At 42.1% G+C, this 22,183-nt stretch overlaps 2 protein-coding genes across 3 annotated transcripts; one reads left to right on the top strand and one right to left on the bottom strand.

Moving 5' to 3' along the window:
• The first annotated feature begins 1,311 nt into the window (after window positions 1-1,311).
• upf1 (UPF1 RNA helicase and ATPase) lies at window positions 1,312-15,244 on the top strand. 2 transcript variants are annotated; one of them, XM_020098397.2, is made up of 24 exons: window positions 1,312-1,745; window positions 2,110-2,252; window positions 3,455-3,544; window positions 4,026-4,193; window positions 5,093-5,273; window positions 5,489-5,650; window positions 5,911-5,998; window positions 6,286-6,384; window positions 6,510-6,618; window positions 6,788-6,947; window positions 7,065-7,183; window positions 7,309-7,473; window positions 7,798-7,912; window positions 8,213-8,356; window positions 8,735-8,948; window positions 9,088-9,205; window positions 9,755-9,911; window positions 10,130-10,272; window positions 10,616-10,790; window positions 11,100-11,181; window positions 11,297-11,461; window positions 11,583-11,803; window positions 11,940-12,062; window positions 12,391-15,244. In XM_020098397.2, exons 1-23 carry the CDS (start codon window positions 1,575-1,577, stop codon window positions 12,057-12,059), a joined length of 3,309 nt encoding a protein of 1,102 aa, XP_019953956.1. In that variant the 5' UTR covers window positions 1,312-1,574; the 3' UTR covers window positions 12,060-12,062; window positions 12,391-15,244. The 2 variants fall into 2 exon arrangements, with proteins under 2 accessions (XP_019953956.1, XP_019953957.1); XM_020098398.2 differs by having other exon boundaries at window positions 1,361-1,745; window positions 5,911-5,995.
• Window position 15,245: 1 nt separating this feature from the next.
• ddx49 (DEAD (Asp-Glu-Ala-Asp) box polypeptide 49) lies at window positions 15,246-20,974 on the bottom strand. The gene is made up of 13 exons (XM_020098399.2): window positions 20,698-20,974; window positions 19,826-19,949; window positions 19,653-19,738; window positions 19,140-19,261; window positions 18,873-19,060; window positions 17,882-18,022; window positions 17,680-17,755; window positions 17,166-17,242; window positions 16,929-17,026; window positions 16,761-16,835; window positions 16,349-16,437; window positions 16,170-16,241; window positions 15,246-15,514 (listed from the first exon to the last, which is right to left on the bottom strand). Exons 1-13 carry the CDS (start codon window positions 20,810-20,812, stop codon window positions 15,344-15,346), a joined length of 1,434 nt encoding a protein of 477 aa, XP_019953958.2. The 5' UTR covers window positions 20,813-20,974; the 3' UTR covers window positions 15,246-15,343.
• Window positions 20,975-22,183: the final 1,209 nt, after the last annotated feature.

The following is a 22,183-nucleotide window of genomic DNA, read 5'->3' as shown; positions in this document are numbered from 1 at the left end:
TCAAAGATCATACATTTGACTCAGTTGCAAACTCTGTGCAAAAGTTTTAGGCACATTACCCTGCAGCTGTCAATCAAAGAGTAGCCACACCACAGCTATTTTATTCTGAATGGGACCATGATCTAACTCTGCAAAATGAACTACAGGTTATTTTGGAGAAAACTTGAAACTAGAGACCATGAACTTGTCAGGAAACCAGTGGAGTCGCCCCCTGCTGGTTCTTAGATACAATGCAGACTCAAAGACATTCCACGTTGGCTTTACTTTTCAGACCCAGAGTCCAGGTCCATCCAGTCTGTGGTGTGAACTGGATTTATATTTTAATAACAAAAACATTATCATAGAAGATCGCCACACTTATATAATGTAGCTATGCACTGTGTGTGGCCTCCCCAGGGAGCCTCCCAACAGTGTCAGGGGAGGCTCAGTGAATGAAGGTGAAGAAATGACCTTAATTATGAAAAGAAGATCTCCTAGAACAGCCTGTGTGTGTGATTACTGATGATGTTAAATAGAAAATTCAGACATATAGTAGTTATGGGTATTTTACGTTTTTTTCCAAAAATAAATAACATACATTTTTGTATTTGGTTTATTCAGAAGTGAATCAGCAATGTGGATTCAAACAACACAATCATAATCACATGAATTGAGTCAAACTAGAAAAGTAAACTAAGGAGGGAGGAGGCCCTTTTTTCTAAACCTTGGCCGAGTCACACATTCTCAGACCTTTAAACCCCCTGGTGCTGGCCAGTCATCGTTATATTACAGTTTCCTCACAAATGTTATTTTCTTGTCATCATTGTGATGTTTGTTTTGCTTTGCCTGTTTGGACGTATATATTTCCCAATTGCTAAATATTTAGTGAATCTTTTAAACTTCTGTGAGAGCCTTTAAAAGCATGGTATAGACACAGTGTGTTGTTCTTATTAATTTTGTCATTGTTATTATATTGTTGTCCCTTTATAATGGGCAGAATCAACAACACATTTAACAAGTTCACTTTTTAAATCTGCATTTTTAATTGCTGCCTCTGTGCCGTTTGGTTACTCACGCTGAACATCTACTGTATTACATGGTATATGTATTATTTCTGTGCCATGCATACTGTTTATATTCCTTGCATTTATAAGTATCGCATGTTTACTGTCTGTTACTGTCATTTTTTTGACTGCACTCTTTGCTGCTGTTAAAACACTGCAAATGTTCTCGTTGTGGAACAGATAAAAGATCATCTTATCTTATCTTATCTTAACTTATCTTAACTTCATTTAATCCGCAGTGCTTCATGACTCTGTTTTGATCTCGTGAAAAAACCTCAGAGTGAGAGCTCCTCTCCATGGTGACCTGCCTCTGGCCCACAGTTACGTCACACGTCGGGACGGTCTGTGTTGGAGCCGCTGGATCAGTCGAGCTTCTCATCGGTTCCGCTCGTTGTCCGGGTTCAAACTCAGACCCTCGGCTCAGGCCTCGGTCTCCCGGGCGTCGGTAACGAACACAACACCGCGGGGACTAAGTTCATCCACGGGCGAACTACCGGAAGTCGTTGAGTGAAGCGAAAGTGTAGAGTCGAGATGAGCGTGGAGGCGTACGGGCCGAGCTCCCAGACCCTCACCTTCTTGGACACCGAGGAAGCGGAGTTGCTCGGAGCGGACACCCAGGGCTCCGAGTACGATTTCACCGACTTCACGCTACCCAGCCAGACCCAGACCCAAGGCCAGACCCAGAGCCAGCTGGACAGCCAGGTGCGAGGCTTTTACTTTCACGGGAAGACGCGACAAAACGGCGGTTTACTGACGCTAGCGGCGGTTAGCATATCCGCCACCCCGCTATTATTGGATGTTAGCAGCTAACGGCTAACTGTTAGCTTGCCGCTAGCTAGAAACCCTCGTTAACTAAACTCGTAAAGTAACACCCGGTGTTTTGTGTGTTTGTTTTAAACCGCTCGGAGTCGCGGTTCTTATCATCGATAACAAAATCCAAGCGTCGAGAGAACTGACAACACGTCAACTCACATTTAACTCAACTGGCTTTTCCGCGCTTCCTAGCGGCTAGCTGCTAATCGTTAGCATTGCGTGAGTTTTTGGTAAAGCTTGTGCTGTGCTGCAGGTCAATGGTCCTGATGAGGCTCTTCTCAACGGTGGAGTGGAGGACTCCGTGGCCAAAGCCAGTCAGCTGCTGACCGAGCTCAACTTCGAGGAGGATGAGGAGGACACGTACTACACCAAAGACTTGCCCGTGCACGCATGCAGGTAAAGGAGCCGCACCATGCCGGGACGTCAGTGTCCTGTTCACTCCTGAAGACACCATTTAATGTTCAGTTTGTGTTGAAACAGCTGTAGACAGCTGGTGATTCGACTGGACGATCATCAGCGTTGTAGTTTGTGCTGCATTTGAACTGTATGGCATTATACAGATGTGTTGCTGTTATGTAGCCTAACCTCAATTTCAAGTTTTATTTGTCATATGCAAAATAACAGAGGGTCAAAAGTACAATGAAAGATGTTGGACAAGAACAAACCGGCCAGCTCAGCAGTGTAATAGATAGAATTAAGAAAAGTGGAAAGAGCTTACTTAAATTTAAAAAAGTCAAATACAAAACTTAGACTATATACACCCAAAGTTGCAAATAAAGTAACGACTGTAACTGAGCGCAGTGTGTCAATAGTTAATCCACTTGTGTGTATAGTTGTTGCACCGTGTGTTCATCAGGTGTTTCACATTTTTCCAAATAAAGTGCAAACGGGCAGGAAAACAGATGTGCAGAGGGTTGTTAGTCATGAGTTTAGGAACCTAGTCCCTCATGAACATAGAACTTCATGTCATTCAGAGAAATGTAGTCGACAAAATTGTAGAAGCTCGTGTACTTTTATAACGCCACATAAGTCTACAGCACCACACACACACCATATAACCTCCAAGTCAGTAAAGTTGAATCAACACCACTCAAAACAGTTTTCAAACAAACTGGACATTATAATCGTCAGGGTGGATTTATTTGCAGGACTGTTGAATTACTACCTAGTTGCACCCACTACACTGAGTTAAGATTACTGAGGAAATGGTCTCGGATGCATAGTAATGTTATAATATTACTTATTTTCTCTGTGGCTCCTGTGGTTGCAAACCACAAACAGCATTCAGTGGTCACTAACAGTTACCTGCAGTTCTCAGTGAGATCTTTCCATACATCACTAACTAAGCAGATGTTTGAACAGAGAGCTATCATGGATATGCAGTAATAAACAAATGTGGAAAGTTGTCAATGTTTCTTTTGCATAAAATGATGACGTCACAAAGAAATTTGCAGGGTAAAATTATTTATATAAAAATAGTAATGATTTGAAAGTTTACATGTTAAACTTCTCCAGCCTGTTGTCAGTTTCACCTCACTTGGCAGAATGTTTATTTAATGTTGCAGTTATTCACATGCATTGTTGATTGTATTTTTCAGCTACTGTGGTATCCATGATCCAGCATGTGTGGTGTACTGCAACACCAGCAAGAAGTGGTTCTGTAATGGACGTGGCAACACATCTGGCAGGTGTGTAATGAACTCCTCATCTCATCACCTCACCAGATTTAAAAGATCAGAATAACAAACATTGCAATAACTTTGTCTCCTATGATTTGGACTGTATGTTTGTAATTAAATGTTTTCAGTTTTGCCCACATCACAATCAGCCAGCTATGAACGCTCAGATGATGTTGAATGAGTATAAAGAGAGATCTGCATGATGTAGTTTAAACAAGACTTTTCATTGTATTTTCACTGGTAAGGAACCATGTTTAACTAACCGAGTTTATTTCCTGTCAGCTGTTGACATTTGCGATACACTAACTCATTTGTTTAAAGCTGTAAAATGGTCTCTGGTGTCTGTCCTGTCTTTGTACTGTAAGTCAACACACAACATAAACTGTCAATTGATTTCTGCTGCAGTGCTGCCACAACAAGTGTCATTGATTGTGTGATTTTTTTCCTTTTCTTTTCTTAATCATCTGACTCCTGTTTTTCTTACTTCCAGCCACATTGTGAACCACTTGGTGAGAGCCAAATGCAAAGAGGTGACTCTGCATAAAGATGGGCCACTGGGGGAGACGGTGCTGGAGTGTTACAACTGTGGCTGTCGAAATGTCTTCCTGCTGGGCTTCATCCCGGCCAAAGCTGATTCCGTGGTGGTGCTACTCTGCAGGTAAGTGCTGGCAGGGCAGTAAGTTTTAACATTGACAGTTCAGTTACCAATGCCCACAAATGGAACTTGTGTTGGTCAAAGAGGATCCCTGAGAACTACATTGAAGCAAATCATTTGCATGTTTCGCTTTCAGGTAACACAGTTCACACATGTGTGGTTTCTCTGCGCAGTGGGTTTTCATATGCTGGGTCAATCTCTTTTGCATGGGATAAACTCTGTGACACTTATAAGTTACTCTGAAGCATTAACCGAAAGCGAAACATGCAAATTACCTGAATAGTCAGTCAGATGATAAAAGTACAAACCTTATAAATGATTATAGCTGCAAAAAAAACCCTAAACATTTTTATGAAGGCAAGAAAGTAAATAAGCCCATTTCGAGTACAGCTGTGATGTACATTATCCAAATTAAAATGAGATAAAACATGACCAAATACAATATTATGAAAGCACAAACATGGTTGATAAGGAAATCTGAAATCAAAATCTATATTACTGAGCAGAAAATCTTACGATTAAGAAACAAGTTGTCAGTGCTCTTTAGCGTGCAAACTGTGTTGCTGTAAAAATATAAGTTTTCTCAAACTTGTAGTTGGTACTGTTCTGCATTTTGTTATCAGCCAACATATTTGTCTATATCTTTGACGAGCTTGTTAGATAAAGAGGAACATATACTGATTTATATCATGTTGTAACCCAAACTATGACTTTACTCAGACAGTAGCAAGTAGTCAGTCACATAGTGTGCATGTGTTGTTTGGGGAAATCACAGCTAATAAACCTTTAGCTAGGTCTTACTGATCAGTGCTGCTCTCTATGTCTACATGTATCTAAATCCGTTTAAGGCAGGAAAACATCTTCTGCCATAACCCTTTTCTGAACCTTGTGTCTCCATGCAGGCAGCCATGTGCTAGCCAGAGTAGCTTAAAAGACATCAACTGGGACAGCTCGCAGTGGCAACCACTGATCCAGGATCGTTGCTTTCTGTCCTGGCTGGTGAAGATCCCCTCGGAGCAGGAGCAGCTTCGGGCACGCCAGATCACCGCTCAGCAAATCAACAAGCTGGAGGAGCTCTGGAAGGTATGTGCCTGATGACTGAGCCGTGTCGTCAACTGAGGTTTGGAAACTTAACTAGAGCTGGTTAAGGAGCAGCAAGTGACAGCTGCTTAACAGGATTGGTAACTACCTGTTGAATTTCATTTTAAGAGGCATCTGGCAGAGAGAATCTGTATGCGGATTTAAATTTGTGTGATGAAGTGAAGAGCTAGTACTTACCATTTTTTTCCCCCTCCCAGGACAATCCCACCGCCACCTTGGAGGACTTGGAGAAACCAGGCGTGGATGAGGAACCTCAGCATGTGCTGCTGCGGTACGAGGACGCCTACCAGTACCAAAACATCTTTGGCCCTCTGGTCAAACTGGAGGCTGACTACGACAAGAAGCTTAAGGAGTCCCAGGTACTTGAAGACCTCAAGAAATCCTGAATATTCTAACTTGCAGAATGGTGTTTTTCATCCTTGATTGTCCATGTCTTCTACATTAGTATTCTTTTCTAATACCGTTTTAAAAATTTTTGTGGTCTATAGCATTTTGCTTAAACTGAGTTTTGTAATTTTCATTCGTGAACCCTCTCCAGGAATCTTGTCACAGTGATTTTTTTTAACATTTGACGTATTATTCATTACTTGATAATATGTTGTTTTTTTTCCTTTTGTAGACCCAAGACAATATAACAGTCAGGTGGGACCTGGGGCTAAATAAAAAGCGGATTGCCTATTTCACACTGCCCAAGACGGATTCAGGTGGTAATTCTCTGAGTTTGACTTCCTCCCTGTGGTTCTGTGGTGCTGATAGAGCCCCTTCCCGCCCCTCTTCAGTTGTCAGAATTGCACGCAACCTCCCCTGACCCTGCATCTTTTGGTGGCATGTGTGCTTGGTTTTGTCCGTGTCTCTGTTTTTGTAGTGGGGTTTTGTGCCGTTTTGTAGGTTCACGGTATTGTATTGTTTGGTTTGAGAACATAGCTTATCCTCAGTTTTTTTGGGGGGGGGGTTGAGTCATCAACGGTTTCTAACTACTTTTTATCAATCCCAGATATGCGGCTAATGCAAGGTGATGAAATCTGCCTGCGATACAAAGGAGATCTGGCCCCACTGTGGAAAGGCATTGGTCATGTCATCAAAGTCCCTGACAGTATCCTTTATGCTGTTTGCTGCACATTGTTCAGTACATTAATGTAAAACATAACCCTCTACCCCCACCTACTAGACATAATGTACAGATAATGCTGAACTTCCTTAACAGCCTGTGTTTTAAAGACTATGGAGATGAAATTGCCATCGAGTTGAGGAGCAGCGTTGGAGCACCTGTGGAAATCCCCCACAACTTCCAGGTGGACTTTGTGTGGAAGTCAACTTCCTTTGACAGGTAGGCCAAAAAATGTACCCCTTAAATTCAAGATGTGACTGGAACTTTTTATTTTATTTCTTTAGTTATAATCTTATTCTACTAATGGGAAAATAGTATAATGCATATATAATACAGAGTTTCCTTGATGATATAAAAAATTGATAATAACTGACATTTGTTGCTGCAGGATGCAAAGCGCCCTGAAGACTTTTGCAGTGGATGAGACTTCTGTGTCTGGTTACATTTACCACAAACTGCTGGGCCATGAGGTGGAGGATGTCACCATCAAGTGCCAGCTGCCAAAGCGCTTCACTGCTCAGGGCCTGCCTGACCTCAATCACTCACAGGTCAGACCTCATTAACCAGATTCCCCTGTGATCAGGGGGATTCTTTCTCAAAATAGATATCTGTTTTTAAAACATCTGACCAATACAATGTTTTTCTAACTTGCTCTACACATTCAGGTGTATGCTGTGAAGACGGTGCTGCAGAGGCCTCTCAGTCTAATTCAGGGTCCTCCTGGCACTGGGAAGACTGTCACCTCTGCCACTATTGTTTACCACCTGTCCCGACAGGGCAATGGGTAAGACAAGAGTTTAATAGTAGTAAACTCAAAAAATAACAGTAATGTTTTTGTTTTTAATCCCGTAACAGCATTTACTATTCTGCTAACTGTGTTTATGATGCTTGTGTTTGTGTGTCCTGCAGCCCAGTTCTAGTGTGTGCTCCCAGTAACATCGCTGTAGACCAGCTGACCGAGAAGATTGACAAGACTGGACTGAAGGTTGTCAGGCTGTGCGCCAAGAGCCGTGAGGCCATCGAGTCACCGGTGTCTTTTCTGGCTCTGCACAACCAGATCAGCAACATGGACAGGTCAGTGGCATGTAGGGAAATGTCCTCCACACACTAGACACCTTTATGAATTAATTTATAATTAATTGTACATCTAGAAAACTGGTATAGAGCTTAATTCATGATAAATGTCTTTGCAAACAATTGCAACTGTATCCTGGTGGAAAAAAACTGAATCTAAAATTGACTTTTCTAAATTGAAGCTGAGGGCCTTGATCTTGAACCATGACGTTGTTGCATACATTTCTCTAAGCCTAGCTTCCACCACCACATGATGCATGCATTAAAAACAATAATATTTAACTAACATTTAACTATCACCCTGATTTATTTTTGTCTCCACAGTATGCCTGAGCTGCAGAAGCTGCAACAGCTGAAGGATGAGACTGGTGAGCTGTCGTCTGCTGATGAGAAACGCTACAGGGCTTTGAAACGCACTGCTGAGAGGGAGCTGCTCATGGTGAGGAGCATCTTCAAAGTGTCATACCAAAATTCAAACTCAAAACAATGAATGGTTCCCTACTACTGCAAGTGGGAGATGTCAATTTACAAAACGGTCTGCATTCAGACTGCTGGTGCAACAAATAGTTTTGACTATGCTTTCAACAATACAAAGTCATCAAAAGATTCTGATATAAAATTATATCTTAATATTAAAAAATCTCCACCTGATGAGGAGATCATAAATCATCAAAATCCCTGATACATCCTCCCTCTTCTGTTTGAAGTTTATAAACCGTCTTCCTTTCTTTTTGTACAGAATGCTGATGTGATCTGCTGCACCTGTGTCGGAGCTGGAGACCCCCGCCTGGCCAAGATGCAGTTCCGCTCCATCCTGATTGATGAGAGCACCCAGGCCACTGAGCCGGAGTGTATGGTGCCTGTGGTTCTGGGAGCCAAGCAGGTAAATGCATTGTTTGGCTTATACGCAACTTATAATGTTGTGATGTCATCAGTATAATGTTTGGATAAATGATTGGTTTGGTGATAATCAAACATCACATGAAAACTTTATATTTGATTGATTAAATCAATAATATGATCAGGTTCATACACACGTCTTCAGACATGGTCTTAGTACTGTATATGACTAATCTGGATTTTTTTTAGCTTTTAGGACGAAGACAAGTTAAAAAATAATTGAATAATAATCTGTGTAAAATAATCTTACAGTTTTACAGATTGTTTTACATTGTTAATCTTCCCGAGCACTAAAGCAACCCCAAATTTGATCCTGAAACTATTCCTCTTAATCCACTGTTACACTTCTTCCTCCTCACAGCTCATTCTGGTGGGCGACCACTGCCAGCTGGGCCCTGTAGTGATGTGTAAGAAGGCAGCTAAGGCAGGTCTGTCCCAGTCCTTGTTTGAACGCTTGGTGGTTCTGGGCATCCGACCAATCCGCCTGCAGGTCCAGTACCGCATGCACCCAGCCCTCAGTGCCTTCCCCTCCAACATTTTCTACGAGGGCTCCCTGCAGAATGGCGTCACCGCAGGTTTGTCAAGGTTTAGCAGCTCATTGCCTGGTTTGATAGAGGGGCAAATTAGTTTTCACTTTAGCTGGAACATCACCAGATATATAAAATTCTACATACTCCTCAAAAGACTAAGAACACATATTCTTGCCCTCCGCAGCTGACCGCATTAAGAAAGGCTTTGACTTCCAGTGGCCACAGCCGGACAAGCCCATGTTCTTCTATGTGACTCAGGGCCAAGAGGAGATAGCCAGCTCTGGAACCTCCTACCTCAACAGGTAATTTTCTTGTGTTACTTCATTCATTCATAACATACAAAGTGCTTTGAATGCAAAGGCTGGGAAAGGGCTAGATGAAGCCTCCCTCTGTGTTCATTGCCTTGTTGGAAATAGTACAGAGTTTAGTTTGTAATATTAATATAGACACAACACCACCTGATCACAAGATGATGCTTGTCTTCATAATCACTGCGACATCCTCCCTCTTCTGTTTGAGGATTGCAAACACACTACTGGCTGTTCGCTCACAGCATTCACACCCCAACCAGTAAGGCAGCCTTAAACAGTTGCAGCATTTACTTATAATGAAGAATGTCTTGCACTTGTCAGCCAAGATCAACAAAAATGTCAGGGACACAGACCTCATTGATGAAAGAATATACTTTGCTCAAAGTCAGATTAAATTGGTCCCATTATTGTTTTCTAACTTCAGTTGTTTTTTCCTTGACCTTTAACAGGACAAGGAAAGACGACAATTTGGGTTCATTTATTTGCAGCTTTATTAACTAGAAAAACAGTGAGGTCATTTTCCCTGCTAATGTTTTTAAGGACGGAGGCTGCCAATGTGGAAAAGATCACCACCAGGCTGCTGAAGGCTGGAGCCAAACCCGACCAAATCGGCATCATCACCCCATACGAGGGTCAGCGCTCTTACCTGGTCCAGTACATGCAGTTCAGTGGCTCCCTGCACACCAAACTCTATCAGGTACCACACAAATCTGAGAAGATGACTTATTAATAAAAAATGTATCAGCTGAGAAAATATTGTCTGAGGAGCAGTTGTTTTCCCTGAAAGCCTCACAGAAATAAAAAAAAAAAAAAAATTAATTCAAATTGAAACAGACACAATTCTCTTTAGTCGATGTAGCAGTTACCGATGTTGTCAGCATCACTCCTCATCATCCGTGTCATGTTCCTTTGCAGCAAGTGGAAATTGCCAGCGTGGACGCCTTCCAGGGCAGAGAGAAGGACTTCATCATTCTTTCTTGTGTTCGTGCCAATGAGCACCAGGGCATTGGCTTCCTGAATGACCCTCGTCGTCTCAACGTGGCGCTGACCAGAGCCAAGTAAGATCCTCAATAAAACTATTAAAGCTGGCACAGCACACAGCTAAATTGCTAGACCTTCAGGTAGAAGCAAATTTAGGAATAATGAAAATCAGATACATACTCCTTTTGACAACTAGTCTGTGTAAAGTTCACCTGATAAATTATTTATGGTGCCTTATTCCTGATTTAGGTTAGACATGCCTAATCAACAAAATGTGTTTATAGTAGGAGGAATCAGACTACTGGAATTTCAACACAAAAACTAGTGCCAGAGTTATTTGAATTTGAGGCTCAAAGTAGTTTCAACATTTGTCCCACAGTCTGATCAGCAGTTTTCTGCTCATGTGTGTTGTGAATGAAGGTATGGTGTGATCATTGTGGGGAACCCGAAGGCCCTCTCCAAGCAGCCGCTGTGGAACAACCTGCTGAACAACTACAAGGAGCAGAAGGTCCTGGTGGAGGGGCCCCTCAACAACCTGAGGGAGAGCCTCATGCAGTTTAGCAAGCCTCGCAAGCTGGTCAACACCATCAACCCTGTGAGTGGAACAAACGCACATCAGAAGACATGATGCTAAACTGATACTGACCAAGCTGTTAAGAAGAAGCTTGTTTTTATTCCCCTAGATATTAAATTCAACAGCTTCAGTCTTTAGACCACTGGCTAGAAAATACAAGCTATTTGGAGACACTAACTTTGGCTCAGGCACATTGTTATGTACATTTTTCATGCATGGAGCTTTAACAGACCAAGTCTTTGATGATTAGGCAACGTGACAATAATTGTTAGTTGCAGCCCCAAATCTGTGAAAGTTTGTACTGAATGGAAATGTGTGGTTTTTATCCAGGGTGGGCGTTTTATGAGCACTGCGATGTATGATGCCCGAGAGGCCCTCATCCCTGGCTCCGCCTACGACCGCAGCAATGCTGGTAATGACTATTTATTTTTTAGTATTTTGTGGTGTGAAACTAGACAATAGCTAGATTCAAACTCTGTTAACAACTGTGTAATTAAATGAGCCATGTTATATGCGTTTTCTTTTAGCCGGACGTCCATCCAACATGTACTTTCAAACTCATGACCAGATCGGGATGATTGGGGCGGGCCCCGGTCACATGGCTGCCTTGAACATCCCCATACCCTTCAACCTGGTGATGCCTCCTATGCCTCCACCCAGCTACCTGGGTCAGACCAACGGCCCTGCTTCAGGTATAACACAGAACTGAAATAAGGCAGTGGTTGAAAGTGTGGAAACCTGGGTCCACATCTTAAAAGGGGAATAATGAATAATGGTTCGTCTGATTGTCTTATTTTTTTTTCCCTCATCAAGGTCGTGGGGCTATGAAGGGTAAGCCTGGGCGTGGCGGGCGTCAGAGGGTCCGTGGCTCTGGGAACCAGGGCTCCGGTCAGGGTAATGGACCAAACAGCCAGGCCAGCCAGGATGGGGCCTCCCAGTCCTTCTCCCAGGGGCCACTGACACAAGGCTACATATCCATGAGCCAGCCCTCTCAGATGAGCCAGCCTGGCCTCTCCCAGCCAGAGCTCTCCCAGGTAACACATCCACGAGTGAAAGGGAAACAATTAAGATTTTTCATGATCATTATACTATATATCTATCTCGAAATTATCTAATGCCTGAGTCTGAAGTTCTCTGCTGTAATGTTGTTGCTGTCCTCTTGCTCATCAGGACAGCTACCTGGGAGATGAGTTCAAGTCCCAAATCGACGTGGCTTTGTCCCAGGACTCAACTTACCAGGGTGAACGTGCGTACCAGCATGGCGGAGTGACTGGACTGTCACAGTATTAAAGTGTAAGTGTATAAAGTTATTATTTAACTGCAGGTTTCTTCAAGGGTAATCAAGATTTCTGTTATTTTTTTCTTGCTGGAAGAAACATGTTTTTTTGACAAAGTGGATGAAGCCACTAGGTCACAAAAACCTTCATAATAGTCATAATAAACTTCAATGATAGACAGAGATCAGACATTTCTTAAATATTACTTGGCTGTAATAAGTCTCAGTTATTATTTCTAATGTGCCTAAAACCTCACTCATAAAAAGTTAAGCAGCTGTTGTGACTTTTTAATTCTCTATTTCTGTTTGGACAAAATCTAATGAACCCTCCGTTGTGTCTTGCAGGATGCTTGAAGAAGGGAGCTAGGCTTGAGCTGAGCTTAGTTCATCAGCTTTTTAATCTGGGAAATAATAAAAACATAAAATGGATACCTGTTTTCCTCTGCTACAACCGAAGCACCACCGAGTGAAAGCGACGGGATAGCGAAACCAAACCAATGACCAGCGAGAGAAATAAGAGGGTAGAAGAAGAAAGAGGGCTCGAACAGATGGGCAGGGAGATGGCAAGAGAGGCCGAGAACAAGCGAGAGGCAGGGACCGATGCCCGTGCGTAGTGAAGGAGGGAAGTCAAGAAGATGGGGGCGTGTGGTCGAGCTGCTGAGGCAAACGGGAGAGATCTCGACGGTCTCTCGTGGGAATCCAAATGAGGCTCAACTCCTTAATAAAATATTCCACCCAACCCCCTTCACCTCAGTCTCCAGGACAGAACAGAAGTTCTTACACTCATCTTCAGAGGAGGACCGAAGCCTTCCACTAGAATTTGAAGAACAAGTTCTCCAAACCTGGAGCGACATGGTTGCAGAAAGCCTTCAATCAGGCAACACAAAATCCCCGTCATAAGAGTCGGTTGGTTGCTCAACCTGTACGATGTCCCGGACTATTTTAAATTAGGTTTATCACGGGAGTAGAGCGGCACCAACAATCATCTACTGGGCCCAAAATCCTCAGCAGCCTCTGAAAGCAGCAGCGGTCAACGCCCTCTTGTAGAGGAAATACAAACACGGTTTCTGTGCTTGATATTGAGGAGGCTTGAATTGAAATACCTTCCATATGCCTTGAGAACCACCGGTTCAGTCACAAGGTCTTTCATGGGGTGGTTTCGACCACACGCCAGTGGTGGAGCGACACAGGGATTTCAGACTTTTTGTTTTTTCAAGGCATGAGGCGCGAATCCTTCCGATATCGCGAGCATCATGGGACGGTTTTTCTTCTCTGAAGTACCTTTCTTATCACAGAGCACAAAATTGCAAAAAAGTCATCGAAACTATCAGACATGACCAGCATTGAATATTCAGCTCAGTGTCATTTGATGTTTCACCGAAGGCTTTTTCCTTATTTTAATCTTTTGAACGCAGGGGTTGTTGATGTCCGGCTGTGCTTCGTGACCAGATGTCTTCTTTTAAACAATCTGTGTACGCTTAGATCGGCAAAAGCTTGAACGCTTTGCATTGAGTGACTCCTCAGGGGATTGTGAACTGACCACACTCATCACGCAAATCCCTGCTTGAGGTAAAAGAAACCAAACAAGAAACGGGGGAGAGGAGGATGGTAGTAGTCGAGGCCGTGGCAATCAATCCACCACAGGTAAGGAGTAGAAAAGGAAGGTGGCTGAGGAAGAGGAGGATATGAGTTTCCACATCTGGAAAACAAAGTTCAGGTCATTTTGAGGGTTAAAATGTTGGATGCATGTGGTTTGAGGACTTTACAGGCCCAACAGATGACCACAGATTTGACCCAGTGTCTTTTCACACAGCATTTTGATTTTGTGAATGTTCACGTGACCCTGCCACAAAAAGCACCCTGCATATGAGCAGCGGCCAAAAACTGCAAATTTATACTTTGTCATGAGTTGAAAGATTCAGAATTTACAAATGAAATCTAACCTCAAATACACCCTGTAATTAAAAAATCATCTTAATCTGGATTCTTTGTGTGGATTAAAAAGACACTATCCCAGTCACATAGTGGAGATGCCATTCAGCACTGACGAGACAACGGCAAGGAGAAAAACGAAGTGAATGAAAACCTGAATCAGTGCCTAGAACCAATCACCTTCAGATACACAGCTGCAGCACAAGCATGAATGTAGTTAAAAATCACTAAAAACTACCAGCATTTAAAAAAAATAAAAAGAACTTGCAGACACGAGAGTGCTGAGGAAACCCACAGAAAATGACTCAGCATATTTTATTTTTCTAATAAAAACAGACGAGTTGAGGTCAGTGAGTTGTACAGCTGGGCCGGGTTACGGATGAGCTGAAGGAAAAAAAAGAAGCCACCTTCCTTCTCTGTGCAGTCAAAACAAATGGAGGCTGGTAGAGTTTCTTTTGTGGACTTTTGAGTTGTGCAAAGCTGTTTTGCTCTCATGTATTCCTTGTAGAGTTTCTCTCCAGATTTATGTGGATCCTAAAAAAATCCCCTTTCCCTGATTTCATCCAAACTTTGCTTTTGTCAGATTTGCTGCTTTGTGCCGAGTCATGTTGTTCAGTTCAGTCGGGTGTAATTTAGCCATGTTTGTGTACTTTTTACTAAAATCTGATTTTGTAGCACCCTGCAGACAGCTGGAACAAGGCGTCCGCTGGTTTCCTTTCGTTAGTTTTGTATCTCCTCCTCGAACTGTCCGAGGACTTGTAGTTTTGTAACTCTTCCAGGAACGACGCTTTTTCTGAATCTGAACACAGAATGTATTCCACTGTTGTTTCTCACCTGCTTCTCATCTCCACGGACATGTGACAATCATTCTGCGAGTAGACGTCGCCATGTTTAATTGACGTAGAGGTAGTTCTGTTTGTGCGAGTCTTTTCGTTTGTGCGATGAATTAGTTTCACACGTCAACTTCTAACATGTTATAGCTTTAAAAACCTGCTGCCATTTATATTGCTTTTTCTTCTCCATCTGAGCCACAAGTAATTGCAACACGTGCAGTGATTATTGAAGAAGTGTCTCAGTTGTAGTTAGTTATGAAACATTTTTGCATCCAAACCCGTGATTCTCTCCATCAACAGAGAAGACATGAATGGTCTCAAGATCTCAATGTGATGTAAATACCTGTTTGAAATGATGAATCTTATTTGCAGTGACGTTTCATCACAACATGGTGATTCCCTTGTTAAAGTAAACTAATAAAAGCTGTCAAGAAGTTGTTTTCATGGTATGAATTTATTTGCATATGCTGACAAATCTGAAAATATTAGAGATATTACACAATAAAACAAATATATACATGAGTGAGCTTTCTTCATGCTGTGTCCTGTGCTGCTTTGTTCATGTGTTTTGTCTTTGTCAGCTTCTTTTTCAGCTGTCCATGTCTCTGTCTCTGGATGCTCTCCTGGATCTTCTGTTTAAACCTCTTCTTCTGGTTCCTGATCTTCTCCAGCTCGGCCTTCCTCTTGGCCTCCATGTCTGGATCCTGGTACAGAGTTTTGATCACGAATTAGCAACAGTACATGTGGAAACTTTCTTATTAAAACTTTCCAAACAGCATGACACCATCTCAAATCAGACAGTTTGCCAAGGGGATTTGTCAAGAGTAAGACCAATGTTAGTCTATCATGTCTTTGTTTTATGGAAAGAACTGTTCAATTTGTTAATAGAGGGACAAACTGTTCCTAGAGTTTATAAACTTCAGGTTGTTTTCACCGTTGTCCGTTAAAGCAGGATTATGTAAAAACAACTGAACTAAACCTATAAAATGTTTGTGCAGATGTGGTTTAAGCAGCAGATCACTTTGTTATATATAACTACACTAAGAACAATTGTGAAGATTGCTCTTCCTTGGTGAAGGTATATAATCGCTACAGTCATTCTACTTATATTAACTACTTGCCTGTGGACTAATTTTTAGCAGCAGTTTGTGCTCTGATAAGACTTAAGGAAACTATCTCCAGCTTCTCCACAATTAAAACCACATGACATTGTTCTTTCCACACTAGAACACAAGTTTACAGTTAAATATTAGTTCCTGTCTAGGAAACCACAGGAAACTATGAAAATAAACTGAATTTGAAGTTTTTGATTCATCTTGAAAATGTGCCAAAAACAAATGTTTTAGTGGTTGAACTTGCCTTCCCCTCCAGGATCAGCTGTTTCCGCTTATTGATCTCCTTTTTCTCATCAAAGTCCGATGACTCCAGTTTCTACAAATCAGCAAAGAGTTGACCATTAAAACCTTACACCCAAGATTAAGACCAAAAAAAATACAAACATTCAGCAATGAGAGAAAAATGAAAAGTGGCATTCATACTATTTCACAGCGTCGTCTGGTCACGTTGACCTGGGTGAGAATCTGCAAGACTTCTTTCTCCTCCACAGGGTATTCCTTCAGCTTTGTCTCTGCAGAAACAACGGTTTGGGTAAATAAAGCACGTTTAAACACACACACACAAGTTTGAAAGTCTTCTAGTACTTGTACCGTTCTTGTAGAACAAACCTTTTCTATTAAAGTAAATAATACAAACGTAATATTTATCAAGACTGTAATATTATATGTTTTATACATGTTCTTAAACTTGGAAACTTCCCATGGTTTTCACTGTCTTTGAAAGTTCTGACCATAACCATTAATAGCAACATGCAATCTGTCAATCTGATCGTTCCTAACCTGTGTGATTAAACCAGAGGCAGGAGGAAAGCGTGTTCCTGTGAATCTGACTTACGGGTCTGTTCTTCGATGGAGTTGACCAGGTGGATGTCATACTGTGTCACCAGAGTGATGGACACTCCGTTCCTGCCTGCAAAGGAAGAAAACCTGGTCATGAGCGAGCTGCATTTGTTTAAGACGTATATTCATAGAAGACGCTGGAGGAAAAGGATGTAAACTGTACCTGCTCGTGCTGTTCGTCCGACTCGGTGGATGTAGGTCTTGGGAAGGCCGGGGGTGTTGTGGTTAATGACTACCTGGACAGTGGGAATATCCAAACCCCTGTGGGACAGCGATAAGCGAGGATGTCAAACTGCGTGATCTACAGCTGCCTGTATAAATGCTCTCGGGCATCTCTTAGATGAGAATTTGTTTAAGACTGTGTGGAGTAGAGATGCTGCAGCTCAGCAAAGCTTCTTACCTGGCAGCTACATCTGTCGCAATCAGGATTTTGTAGACGCTGGCCTTGAACTTGGCGAGGTTTGCAAAACGTTGTTTCTGGAGGAGATAAAGAGCTGTCGTTTATTCTGCAGGTCCATTCATCTGGTTTAAAGTGCTGCGCTAACCCCTTACACTTGCATTGTTTCTGTATTATCACCAGGGCTCTGTGCTCATTTCTGTCTTTGCTTGTTTAATTGGACTAATTAGTTTTCCGCATACAGCAGGAGCTTGTCGAGCAGCTGTGACGACTGGTGATAAAGGAAACATCGCTGAGTTGGAGGAAATCTCCATTATCAGTTTTCCTTAAAAAACAAAGCAAACTTTAACTCTTTGTATGTGAAAACTTAACTCGTTATAAACATCCTCCAGCAGACAGTCATTACTTTAAATGTACTGAAGATTGATCTCTGTGGTCAGTGTCCTGATCCAGTGTCAGAGCGATGGAATCAAAATAAAGCTGTGAAAACAAAGTGTTTGAGATGATCAAGTCTCACCTGCTTCATCATGGAGTGCAGGGAGATCGTGGGAAAGTGAAATTCCCGCAGCATCATGGTGAGGATTTGGCAATTCCTGAGAAAATAAATAACACACCAATTATTTTGTTAGACAAATATACTTTTATACATGTATGTATATGTGTACTTATATATCTATTAACAACATAGTGGCGACTCTCTGCAGTTCTGGGCATCGTACTTGCACGTGTTGGTGAAGACGATGATGGACCAGTCGTCGTGCTCGTCAGTGAACGTCTGGATCAAATGCACCAGGTAGGCTTCCTTCACCTTCTCTGGAGTGAGGATGTACCTCTGGTCCAGCTCCTCCACCGTTCGCGTCCTGTTAACAACAAACAATATGATGTCTGATATCACGGACTGTAAACTGTTGGAATATTGAAGTGCTTTGCCACTAACACAAATGACCAGACTGAGATGATTCTGTGAAATTCTGCTGAAAACAAAGACACAAACAAAAAACATCGTCTGTGACATCGTCATGTTCAGCCGGATGAAAACTTCTCAAATTACAGTCTGGATTTAACAACACAAAGCAAATTCAGCTCAACCGTGTGAGATCATATGACAGGAAAAGAAAACACATGAAATGGATGAACAGGAGAAAACTTTGAACTTTCAATTGAAGAGGACTGTGAGTGATCTGAGCAATTATCTGTTATTATTGGAACATTCAAAGAAAATGTTTCATCTTCTTTCTGTGATCCTCCTGTATTTATGGATTCATGGTGGATTAACTCTTTGTCTAGTGAATCTGCTCTAGATTAAATGCTCATTAAAGTTTCTATTCCAAAACTTTCTATGAAATATATTTGAACTCTGCAAATCATCTGAAGAGAAGAACATCCAGGATCAACCTGGATCAACCACACTTAACACTTAGTTATTTGAACAGCTATTACGCATCCAAAGGCATTTGTGCATAAAACGCTCCTCAATCTTTAGTCACGCCTCAGATCAGATTCAGCTTCCACACTGCTGCTCCTGTTTCATAAATGACTCACACGATCACACGATCTGAAATGAGGCAAGAACAGTTGACTCAGTCTGACCCTGACTGATTTTTACGATATTTACGAATATAAATTTAGTACTCTGCACAAAGAGGACATTTTTTTCTTCTCTGAGGCGGACAGTTCGTTAAACATTCCTGAGAGCAGCAGGTTTCTTACTCTGACGTGCTCTCCCAGAAGAAAGGTTTGTTCATGGCGATGCTCTTCAGCTCCTGCAGCGTGTCGGTGAGCGTGGCGCTGAACAGCAGCGTCTGACGTTTGGCCGGTAAAATCCCCAGGATCACCTCCAGGTCTTTGGTGAAGTCAGTGCAGCCCTGTTCTAACAGCCGGTCCGCTTCATCCATAATCTGAAACACAATGTTCCAAACATTGGTCTCCTTGGTAAAATCAGATCCACAAGTTAAAGCAGGAAACTCCTGAACCCACCAAGAACTGGATCTTGCTCATGCTGAAGGTGTTGGAGCTGCGGATGTGATCAGCCAGTCGACCCGGCGTCGCTACGACCACGTGTGGCTTGTTGGACAGCTCCAGGGCCTGAGTCACCATGTCTGTGGTCAGCACACAGGAGAGGTTTAGACAGATGCTCAACACTAACCCAGCAGAGGACTGTTATTTCTTTACAGAGCAACAAGACAGAGGTGAGGCAACATGGGATCATATAGAAAACTGAAGAGGGTTTGCAGTAAGGGCATCAATGCTCTGGAACGTTCGGCCTGAGGAAATCAGGTCTGCTGACTTTGGCTTTTCTCTTCTTTTTTTTAATCATCTTTTAGATCCAAAGATTTTATAAAGTATTTAATTGCAGCCTTGTGAATTATTTTGTCATCTGGATTTTCCCCATGTGCAGCCATTCTAGCTCACAGCTTCTAGCCATGTTGGTGTTGTTGTAGCTGCTGCATGAACAGAAAGGAAATACTGTGCAGTGACATGTGTAGTTACCCATTCCTCCGACGACGATGCAATCCCGAAGACCCAGAGGTTTCCCCAAGACTCGAAACTGCTCTGCGATCTGATAGGCCAGCTCCCTGCAAGAAATCACATTAATCAGCTGGGAATGTGGGAGGGGATGTATTGTACAATTCTCACAAAAGTTTATCTTAAGTAGCTCTGACCTGGTAGGAGTGAGCACCAGGCAGAAGATACCATATGGATCCTCAGACAGTTTCTGCAGTACTGGGAGAACAAACGCGGCCGTCTTCCCACTGCCAGTCTTGGCACAGCCCATACAGTCCCGACCTGCATGTACAAATACAAATACAAATATAAAAACACCTTCATACACCAGCTCTGAGCTCAGGTCTACTTAAGTGCACGTCCTGTGACTTCAATGAACATTTTCACCTCTAATGAACAAATTCTCAAACCTGAGGGGAAAAAAAGGTCGTTCTGGTAAAATCAGCTTTGATGCCTCAATTTTTCCACTTTCAAAATTGTCAACCTCTGCTAAGTATTTGGATGATTCCATGTCAAACCATCACACCTGTGTGATTCGGCTTAACAGATATTAATGACATTTTTCATGTTGATCTGGTCACATGAGCAAAACTGAGGAATTAAAAATGTTAAGAGTCACGGATCCTAATTCAGGGAGAAATGAGCTGATGATCATTGCAACTGGTCAGATCTCTTCAATATAGAGAAATTGTTCTGTCATCATTGTACAGCTCTGTTCTAGCACCATTTCAATCTGAACAGTATTCTATCCCCAATATTGATAATAACAACATTATGAGTGACCTCCAGAACGTTTGGTCTTTTGTTTCTAAGTCGTCGCTGAAAGATCATGTTCAATATATAAAAAGATATCTGATCATTTGGCACAACTCCTGAAAACAACAGTGTGACTGAGCGTTAAATCGACAGATTCTTCAATGGAGTTTGGTGTCAGGAAGATATTTACACCATATGTTTATAACCTGGTGATGTGTGTTTCACCTGAACATTCAGCACAACCTGTAACTAAGCTCTGAGTGTGAGGTCTCACCCTGGAGGATGGGTGGCAGACAGTTTTGCTGGACCGGAGTGGGTTTGTCGATTCCCAGCTGTTGACACTGTTTAATGAGCCACTCTGAGAGTCCCAGCGACGAGAAGTCCGCCATGTCTGTTGTATCTCGTCCCCACGACCTCGGAGAAAACCTCTGTGGAAAATATTTGAGATAAACAACAACGAGAAACACTATTTAAACCATCCTCGTGTGTTGCATCAACAGTCGCAGCTTTATCTCGTCATCAATGCGACGTCTCTGTCTTCTTCCGCAAGTGGGGGCAGCGTGGCGGTGCGCGCTGTTGCCCCCTGCTGGTCAAACTAATCCCTCGGATGCTGTGATGACTAAAACAGAAAATGATCCCAGCTCCTCCCCCACAGTGTTAATGACATTTACATTATAATGACATTTATATTCATATATTATAATCATCAATATGTTGTAATTTCATCCAAATAATAATAATAGTATTAATAAGCTGGAGACCCCTATTAACAACCCTGCAGTGGTTGGATGTAACAAAGTACATGTACTTTATAACTGTGGTTAAGTACATTTTTCGTGTATCTGTACTTTGCTTGAGTTAGTTAATTATTATTATTATTATTATTATTATTATATATACTTTTCACTTCTACTCATCAGCAAATATCTGTACTTTCTACTATTTTCTTTTTACAATTCGTTGTGTTGCATTCTCACATTGTTTTTAAAGTATTGTTTTAAAAGTAAAAGTACTTAAGTCATCAATAAAGATACGATAAGAAAATATTTTATTAGTCCCACAATGGGGGAATTTGCAATATTACAGCAGCAAAGGTCAAAAACAGGCATCAGAAAAACACAGAATAGAGTTTGCACAGGGTGAGAATATTGCAGTGAATGGATTGCACATGAACCACTGCACTGCTCAGAGTGAGTATTGCACAGTTGAGAGTTAACGGTGCCTGTACTTCTACTGGGAGTCGAGCTGCTGCACAGTCTTACTGCTGCAGGAGGGAACGACATGCGATTCCTCTCCTTCTGACACTTAGGGTGAATCAGTGCTGTGATGGTGTCCTGCAGGGGGCGGGGACTGGTTGTCCATCACAGGTGACAGCTTCACCATCATCCTCCTCTGTCCCACCACCTCCACATAAACAGAGGAGAACTGGTTCATTGATCCAATCAGAGCGGTGAGGTAACATCACACTCTGCCTGCTGCAGCAGCAACAATGCAATAGCATCATCTGCAGAATTCTCTGTCAACATGACAGAGTCTGTTATTCGTGTATCAAACAGAATATAGGTACAGTTCATGATGTAGTAGTTGCGTTGGGGAATAATGTCTTACGTTAAGTTTATTTAAAGACAAGTACTTATATACTTTTACTCATGTAGACAACTTCACATGGTACTTTTGCTTTGATTCAGTGCAGTTTTGTCTATTTATTTGTACTTTATTTCAGTAAAATCCTTGAGTACTTCCACTGCAACCCTACCAAC

This window comes from Paralichthys olivaceus, chromosome 3, assembly GCF_024713975.1.
Source record: "Paralichthys olivaceus isolate ysfri-2021 chromosome 3, ASM2471397v2, whole genome shotgun sequence".
Classification (NCBI taxonomy): Eukaryota; Metazoa; Chordata; class Actinopteri; order Pleuronectiformes; family Paralichthyidae; genus Paralichthys; species Paralichthys olivaceus.
The sequence above is the reverse complement of the archived record's forward strand: the minus strand, read 5'-3'. Positions and strand labels throughout refer to the sequence as shown.